Raw genomic sequence first — 9732 nt, 5'->3', positions numbered from 1 at the left:
GAGTGTCAAACTCATTCAGTCCTGTGGGCTAGATGAGAGTCACTAGGCCAGTCTGATCAACCCCCTGTAAAGTGCCTGCAGCACTGGGTCCAGCCTGCACACAGCAGGCGCTAGCCACTGGAGCTGGCATGGGACGCATGCTGCCTGCAGTGTGCAGGCTGGATGCAGAGTTGCAGGCAGCACAGGTGTCAGTCTGGGGCATATCATACAGCCTGTGCCCAGATCCCTTGTGCAGCGCTGGGTCCAGCCCACATACACTCTCTGCCGGCCCCAGGAGCCACATACAGAATGAGCCCTGGGGCCCGCATGAGCAGCATCGGAAATATGCTGCAGGCAGTGCCCCACTGGACCAGCCCCAAAGCCTGTGTGCAAGACCAGTCTGGCAGGATACTACATGCAGTGTGCACCCTGTGCTGGTTCTGTGCTGCATGCAGCACACACAGCTGGTCCATCCCTACACACGGCCCATGCCATCTCTGATGCTTGCCTGCGCATGTGGCCCCTGGAGCCAGCCACAGGGTGTGTGCTGGCCATGGCATGCAGGCTGGACCCAGTGCTGCACACAGCACGTGGTCCAGGGCACAGGCTGTGTGTGGCTCCCTGGATCAACCCCTTGTATTGCCTGCAGCCTGGGACCAAAGCATGGGGTCACAGAATCATTAAAAACAAAAATTAGGGTTGGGAGGGACCTCAGGAGGTCATCTAGTCCAACCCCTGCTCAAAGCAGGACGAGCCCCAAATAGATCATCCCAGCCAAGGCTTTGCCAAGAGGGGCCTTAAAAACCTCCAAGGATGGAGATTCCACCACCTCTCTGGGTAACCTGTTTCGGTGCTTTACCACCCTCCTAGCAAGCAAGTTTTTTCCTAATATCCAACCTAAACTTCCCTTGCTGCAACTTGAAACCATTGCTTCTTGTTCTGTCATCTGCCACCACTGAGAACAGGCCAGCTCCATCCTCTTCTGAATCCCCCTTCAGGTACTTGAAGGTTGCTATTAAATCCCCCCCAAGTCTTCTCTTCTCCAAACTAAATATGCCCAGGTCCCTCAGCATCTCCTCATAAGTCATGTACCCCAGCCCCCAAGCCATTTTCGTTGCTCTCCGCTGGACTCTCTCCAACTTGTCCACATCCTTTCTGTAGTGGGAGGAGAGGGGCGCAAAACTGAACACAATACTCCAGAAGTGGCCTTACCTGTGCAGAACAAAGGGGAAAAATAACTTCCCTCAGTCTGCTAGCAACGCTCCAACTAATGCAGCCCAGTATGCTGTTAGCCTTCCTGGCAACAAGGGCACATTGCTGACTCATATCCAGCTTACTGTCCACTGTAACCCCAAGGTCCTTTTCTGCAGAGCTGCTGCCCAGCCAGTCAGCCCCCAGCCTGTATCGGTGCATGGGATTGTTCTGTCCGAAGTGCAGGACTTTGCACTTGTCCTTGTTGAACCTCATGAGATTCCTTTTGGCCCAATCCTCCAATTTGTCTAGGTCACTCTGAATCCTAGTCCTACCCCCCAGCATATCTACTATACCCCCCCCACCCCCCCAGGCTTGGTGTCATCCGCGAGCTTGCTAAGGGTGCACTCCACCCCATCTTCCAGATTGTTAATGAAGATATTGAACAAAACCAGCTCTAGAACCGACCCCTGGGGCACTCCACATGATGCTGGCTGCCAGCTAGACATTGATTACTACTTGTTGAGCCTGACAATCCTGCCAGCTTTCTATTGACTTTATAATCCATTCATCCAACCCATACTTCCTCAGCCTGCTGCAAGAATGCTGTGGAAGACAGTATCAAAAGCCCTGCTAAAGTCAAGGTATATCATGTCTACTACTTTACCCTCATCCAGAGCCAGTCATCTCATCATAGAAGGCAATCAGGTTGGTCAGGCATGACTTGACCCTGGTGAATTCATGCTGACTGTTCCTGATCACCTTCTTTTCCTCCAAGTGCTTAGAAATGGATTCTTTGAGGATCTGCTCCATGATTTTTCCGGGGACTGAGGTGAGGCTGACTGGTCTGTAGTTCCCTGGATCCTCCTTCTTCCCTTTCTTAAAGATGGGCACTATGTTTGCCCTTTTCCAATCATCCGGGACCTCTCCTGACTGCCGAGAGTTTTCAAAGATGATTGCCAGTGGCTCTGAAATCTCATCAGCCAACTCCCTCAGCACCTTCAGGTGCATCCCATTCAGCTCCATGGACTTGTATATGTTCAGCTTTTCTAACTAGTCCCTAATCTGTTCTTCTGCCACTGTTGGCTGCTCACCTCCTCCCCAAACTGTGGTTCCTGGTGCAGTAGTCTGGGAACTGCCCTTGCCTGTGAAGACCGAGGCAAAAAAGGGCATTGAGCACTTCAGCGTTTTCTACATCCTCTGTCACAAGGTTGCCTCCCCCATTCAGTAAGGGATTGACACTTTCCCTGACTTTCCTCTTTTTGCTGACATAGTTACAGAAACCCTTCCTGTTACCCTTCACGTCCCATGCTAGCTGCAACTCCAGCTGTGCTTTGGCTTTCCTAACTTCATCCCTGCATGCCCGAGCAATATTCTTATACTCCATCCCAAGTTGTCTGTCCAAGCTTCCATTTCTTGCAAGCTTCCTTTTTGTGTTTAAGCTCATTGAAGAGTTCTCTGCTAAACCAAGCTGGTTGTTTGCCAAAGTTACTATTCTTCCTGCACATCGGGATGGTTTGTTCCTGAACCCTCAGTAAGGTTTCTTTAAAATACAACCAGCTCTCCTGGACTCCTTTCCCCCCCTCAGACTGGCCTGCCAAGGGATCCTGCCCATCAGGTCCCTGACAGAGCCCACAGGTTGGATCATATGGCTCCATGGGCTGTATGTTTGACACCACTGATTTAGAGTAAAGGCAGTTCGCACCAGTCCGAGGGGCCCGTTTAAAAGAAACTGCCTTTACGAAAGATGCTACTGTCCAAATCAATGAGAACTTCAACAATATCACTTTTTCCCCCTTATTTGGCTTGTCAATCTTTTTTGTTTGGTTGGTTGTTTTTTTAAAGAGGTTCATATACAGTGTGAAAAGAATTGGTCGCAGTGTTTAAAATCTTAGTTATAGTAGTAAACTACATACACTAGTCTAGACCATTTGTGCCAGCTTTCTTTAGCTAAGTCTCTTGCAAAAATGAAGAGGATCTTTCCAAGACTCAGCTCTTTAAAACCCAGCTGCCATTGCTGCAAATAATTCAAGCAAGGTTGTTGAAACTCTCAAAGAGATGCACTTGTGCACTTAGGGTAATTTTTAATTATTCTAAAGCAATACTTATATGTTTAATACTTGTTGATAGAAGGCACAGATGTGATTTGATCCAAAAGATGACGATGCAGTGAGAAATTGTTAGTCATCAGCTCTTTGCACACTTGTCAATTATATTAGTGTTCCAAAACAACAAAGAACGTGCACTTTAAAAAGTGACTGCTCCACTACCAGTTAGCGAGGAACCCAAACTACCACCACACAGACAACAAACAGGACTTCCCAGAGCATCTTCCACATTAAAATGATCAAGTAAACAGCTCCCAGGTTTCACACTGATTTAAGACCTGCCACTGTCAGCTGAAACTAGAAGGAATTCCAAGCTTGCCAAGCACAATAAGAGAAACTTAAAACTGACAGCTGGCATTCAAGTGGGTAGCTTGCACTATGCACACAGGTTCAATTCAGAATGCAAGTTCTAATAAGGTGAGTAAAGCTAACCTTTACTCATGCGATGCCTTTTACCAAAAACTGATGTAAAGATCAAAGAATCTAGAAAGCCTTTTAAGTTCTTATCATTGCTAAGCATTCTTTAGAGGTTTTGGACACAACCTAATTCATATCTATATGGTCACTTGGGTCACTACCACTTCTAATTGAAGCTCTTATTAAAAGCCAACATGGGGAAACACTGAAAACTCCACCCTGGGACTCTGCCAAAAATGCTCAAGAATACAGTAGATACACCTTCATGCTTAATATTAAATACTACTAAAAGGCTTAACAACCAATATTAGTTTTATTCTATAAACTGTTTCCACATTACATAGTAGTAAGGGTACAAACAAAAGAATGTCAAGTTTAAAGTCAGCAGAATCACAAGGTAATGGTAATTTTGCATCAGAAAGCATTGATTATTCAAACTGAAACTTGCCACCAATATATTCACTCTAACTTAAGAAAGCAGAGCTTACAGCCAGGGTTAAAAAAGTTAGGTAACACAAGCTTGAAATTACTTGGTTAAAATTTCTGCTATATCATACAAAGTAAATCTCAAGAGTATTAAAGGACAGAAAAAATATTTTAAGACTAACTGTCCATGTTACTGCTTAGATCACTGGAAGTAAAACACTGCCATACACGGAGAAGTGCATATATTTCTGAAGGGCATCGCAAACTTGTTGAGCCTCCACTAGGTAGCAAAAATACATGTTCCAATTTAACGATACAACCATAGTCCCTAACCTCCAGCAGCCCATTGGCAACAATGCTGAACAACTCGTGTTGTGGCTACCATTGTAATTCAACCTCCCTGTCCAACTCATTTTTAACTTTTTAATTTCCTGTGGCCAATGTTGGAAAAAATTTGAAAACAGCTATTACTACCAGCGATTTTCAAAACAACTTTCTTCAGAAAGCAAGCCACAGACAATGCTACAGACTAACTGCAAAATTATCTTTGTATTCTTGCTCTCTGACTACTCAGAAAAACAAGTCTATAGGTCTGCAGCTTGAAAGAAACTACAGCAACCAAATTAAACCCCTCCAAAACATTTACAACCAGACCCATTTCCATGCCACAGCTACCTCAGCAGTTTAAATATTCTAGGTACTGCTAAATAACATCCGACCTCCCTACACTACTGTCCTTCAAGAAAGATCTAACAACGAAACTTCATTTTTGCTTCACTGAATCAAAGATGCTCAACAAAAATACTAAACTTGCACTCCATCTCACTGAAGTCGCAGGAAATCAACTGAAAAATAATTCATATTAAAGTTTCACTACTGACAAGCAAGTACCAGTCAAAAGCCACTGCAAAGCTTTAAAATGCTAAACAAGCCTGATCTGCATGTAGTAGACCAAAAGAAGTAGCTAGACAAGCTTTTCAGCTTTCAAGCTAGAACTGACACTATTTGTTTCTTACCTTACATCAATCAACAACAGATGCAGCAGTCAGGGTTAGAAGTATTTGGTTATTCTCTTGCAACTACAGCAATAAGTAAAGGGCTGGTGTGTCAGTGAACTTACCATTAAAGTCAAAGAAAACTGCTATAAAATGTTCTTAACCTGGAATCAAGCAAAACTTGACAGACATCAAGTTTACAGCAACTGCCCCATAACAGAACTGAATGGAAACCTGCAATATAAACATCAGGTTAAGCGTGAGGTCAAAGCAGCTTGGATCCATGTCCCATTTGTGCAGATAACAGGTTCTTATGAACTTGATTTTTAAGTGCAAGGTGCATGGGAATTTGCAGGGCATTTGGTTTTTTTTAATCAAAATATTTGTACTAATAAACAGTTCTCTTGTGAATGCAGTTATACAAGTACACCTTATTCCTGTGCTGCGCAGGGATAATCTATATCAGAATAGATATGGTACACAGTCAAGTAGTATAATTTTGATATTCAGACAAGCCTTAGGTCACATTAACAGTACTAACAAAAACTAGAGAAGAGCTACCAGGACAGAAAGAAGAGTTACAAGTTACATAGCCATGCTCAACAAATCTAGTCAGAGCTCCATGAACTTGTCCTTAATGCAAGTAGAATTATCTGGCAGCTTATTTAGCAAAACTGCCAACTTAAGTTGAAGTACCTTCCTTTTTCAGGCCACAGTTTTTCAGAACAGTAGCTTTAGAGTGGGTTACAAAGGCTAAGGGGATGGGAAAACCCATAACTTGACTTATTTAATAACTTTTGAATAGCAAATTCCTAATACAGCTTATCTGGAGAGCTACACCCCTAAATTAATGTCAATTCTTAAAAGCTACTGGACTTACCTGTATTCTAGGACTTCTCTGATAAGTCAATTGAAGGTGCCAAGCTCGATCAATATTGACTGTTTCCAAACCATCCTCATATACGTAGCTTGATGAAAGGTGCAAATATTGCTCAAGTTCTACAACAAAATCACCCCTCATGGCCATTCACACTAACCCCCAAAAGTCTGTCTCAGGGCTACTACCTACACATCCGACATGCCAGGGGAAGTGGCTACTTACACTTCATAGCCACTCAGGAACCTGCTTCATTCCAAAATATACTTAAAATGAACCCGGTACCACCCGAAAGTCACTGCCAAAGTTCTAAAAGCTGTGCACTGCACTGTGCAAGAGGATGCAAGGTTTCTCTCCTAAATATCAGAGGGACACAAAGTGATATTGTTTGCAAGCTTATTTATGGAACATCTACAACTCTTCTGGGATAAACCTTTTCTAGTTTGATTAGTAACAGCAGTTCCTAAACTCTTCAACAGATTTCTTCATAAATAAAAAGTTCACTGGCTATTTACGCTCATGAATAATTAAGTTATTAAAACAACTGATGTCACCGTCAACTGAAAGTGTTGGCTATTTCCTTAATTCTTCAGATGCAGGAACACATTAGGTGCTAGTGCTCTTGCTAACCTTCCTTTAAACAAAAAAAGAAAGAGAAAGAAAAAAAAAATCAACTGACATGGGAATACAGGATTGGAAGGGACCTCCTGGGCTATCAAGTTCAGTCCCTGCATCTGCAGGCAATCCTTAACTCAAAGAAGCCCCATAATATCAGATCCAAGCCTTGCACTCAAGGCACAATAACTGAATCACCAAGAATACCCTATAACATGTTAGAGGTAAAAGCAGGGTAGATGCGAGTACTGCTAACACAACAAGGAAATAGTTAATGCATGTTCTAAAGGCCCCAGGACAGTGTTTCTCAACCTTTTAAACTCAAGGCACCCCTCATTAGATTTAAGGCACCCCTTGTTAGACTTGAGACATCCTGCAGAAAATGTTGGCTTTTAGTTTTTACAAGTTTTTTTGATTACAGACAAAGTCATGTTGCAAAGAACTCAGAAAGACAACAGGTCACTACAGATTCCTATTTGATATCCCCAAGTTTATCTTATGAATTATGTTTGCACACCTAACAGTGTTAACACTGTGTGGCATACTTTAAAGGATCAAGGCACCCCAGTTGAGAATCTCTGCCCTTGCATTAGGACTGTGCTGCATGCTACAAAAGGCAAATAAAAAAAAAAGACATGGTCCATGCCAGTCTGATCTCGTTTGGATAAACTAGTTATGCTGAAAGCCCCACTTACACAAGCAAAATACCCAAGATCAAATGTCTGATTACTGTCCTACAGCTTTGTTAATTATACTTCAGTGACATAACACAGGTAGCCTTGATGTAGTTTTAATTGCATGCTTTGATCATCGTATCTAAGTCTTCCCCCTCTAGATTCAGACATCTGATTTCAAGTTGCATCTGAAAGGGAGAAAAAAAAGATTCTCAAGTCTCACCATAAGCTAAACAATATCTGATAATCAACAGAAAAGCAAAAGATGGGGTCCCAACCCAGCCCCAATAGGAACTGCCTTTCACATATTTCGTTGATGTGTGTATGTACAGATATGATACAACGTTAGTTTCAGTCACAACAGAACTAATTTTAGCTTTAATGAGAGTAAGCTCAATGTTAAGCAGTTAGACTGCATTTGAAGAAAGAAGTTAACATGTCCCATGCATCCCTGACGTATTACCAGACTGTTTTCCTATAATTATTGCCTTATACGACAATAAGAGGGTTGAACATTTTAATACTTAAAATCCCTATCTGAACACTTTGTGCACGCTCTAAATTACATTCAACATTATTTGCCCAAAGTAACAAATCAGATTGTGCCCAAAAAGCAACAAGAAATAACTTTTCAATACGAATGCCATCTGGACAGCTTGCTTTATACATGTGAAGGACCAAACCCCACCAGTTCCATTCTTCTTTTCAAAAAGTGTTAGATGGATACCTAACAAACCATGCTAAGCCAATTCTTGTGTCCTCAGGCTAAAACACTAGTCTGCTTTAGGATGCTCTGTTAAAAAGAAACCTATATGCCTTACTGTAGTGGATGGTTTCTGTGTAAGTGCTGAATAACAAGCAGCGAAGTCAGAATACCAGCAGTATAAAAACAAGGGAGGCAGAACTCTACGTCACATAGGTTCAGGAACGTAGCTGTCAGCCGACGGCGGTCAGGCTAACAACACACAAGGTGGACTTGACCAGTTTCCCGCAATGCACCATACAGCACGAGACTGCTCCAAAGCAGTTGCTGCAATAATGGACAGTAAGAGGACAGAGATTTAGAAGAGGCGGCAGCATGCAAATCTATTTCGTCTCAAGGCACTGTTTTGGGAGGGGAGCGGAAGTTGAAATTTTGTGCGTCACACCAAATCATTTCCAAATTCTCAACTAAGCAGAGCTCAACTGATCCAGTCTGAGCAGTCCTACCTCTGGCAAGTGTCCTCCCTCCCAAACTCATCAGCCTGGAGCTTCAGATACCCCCAAATCCATGGCAGGCCTCCTACATGCATGCCCCGAGCCTGGAGGACTTAGGGTTCACAGTCTTGCTTGCCCCAAGCCAAAAGGCCACAGGAGCAAGCTAAAGGGAGAGGCCGAGAGCAACCCCAATCGCCATCAATTGTGCAGCCAAGATCTTCACATTTGGAGGCGTCTGTAGACCCTAGCTTCTCCCGACGAGGCACGCACACCATCATTTAACAAGGACGTGGTCAAGCTTGAGAGAGTCCAGATCAGAGTCCTACACGGCAAGTCACACACAGAAAGGCCGAGGGACCTGCGACTCTTCAGCCTGAAGAAAAGAGGGCCGAGCGGGGACCTGGTAGCAGCTTACCGCTGCAGTAGGGGAGGACATCAAGGGCTCGGTGAGCAACTGTTCACCAGGGCGCCCGAGGGGAAACCCAGGAGTAATGGCCACAATCTCCTAGACGATTGATTCAGGCTCAACACTAGAAAAACTCCTTCACAGTGAGGGTGTCCAGACTGTGCAATAAGCTCCCCGCAGAGGTGGTGCAATCACCGACCCTGGACATCTTCATGAGCAGAGCGGACGGTCACCGCGCTGGGGTCACCTCACCCCCGTTATCTTTCCCGCTCCACACAGGGCGCTGGCCCCGACCATCTCCCGAGGCCCTCCTGACCTACGCGCACGTCTTAAACACGAAACGATCGAACGGGGAAGCTCGAAACGATCGCGCTCACTAAAAACACCCGCCAAACCACCGCGTAAATACGCAAAGAGCCCCGACTCAACTTCTCGCGTTTACTTTCCGATCGCCCACTGCAAGTCGCCAGCGGCGGGCGAGAATGGGTCATGCCAGCGGAGGCACTTCTTACGTTAGGAGTCCGGGCGGCATTAAGGAAGCGCTGCCCGCCAGCCGAAAAGTCAGCCGAGAGCGATGCGGGGGCTGTCGCCTCTCAGATTAGCGAGCGTTTTGAGCCCTTTGGCTACGACGGGTCGCACCAGGGTTGACCACTGGCGCGGGCGGGGTGGGTGCGGCGCCCCCCGGCCCCCGGCTCACCTGGAGGCGATGGCGGCGGAGCAGCGGACGCGCTCGCCGAGGTCGCACAGCGCCTGGTAGCGGGCGTCGCGGCCTTTCTCGCGCTCCAGGTGCCAGGCGTAGAGCGAGAGGAGGATGCCGGCCGCGCACACCGCCGAGCGGGGCACCCGC

At 45.3% G+C, this 9732-nt stretch overlaps 1 protein-coding gene across 1 annotated transcript in view; it reads right to left on the bottom strand.

Annotated features, from left to right (window-relative positions):
* Window positions 1-9731, bottom strand: part of VKORC1L1 (vitamin K epoxide reductase complex subunit 1 like 1) — a gene marked incomplete at its 5' end in the record, with an annotated part of 21534 nt that extends 11803 nt beyond the window's left edge. Inside the window, one exon of the mRNA XM_006033286.3 lies at window positions 9583-9731. Coding sequence (XP_006033348.2) covers window positions 9583-9731 — 149 coding nt within the window. The remainder of the gene's footprint in view (window positions 1-9582) is intronic.
* Window position 9732: the final 1 nt, after the last annotated feature.

This window comes from Alligator sinensis, unplaced genomic scaffold (genome assembly GCF_000455745.1).
Source record: "Alligator sinensis unplaced genomic scaffold, ASM45574v1 scaffold1227_1, whole genome shotgun sequence".
Classification (NCBI taxonomy): Eukaryota; Metazoa; Chordata; order Crocodylia; family Alligatoridae; genus Alligator; species Alligator sinensis.
This window is presented reverse-complemented; position numbering and strand designations above follow the sequence as displayed.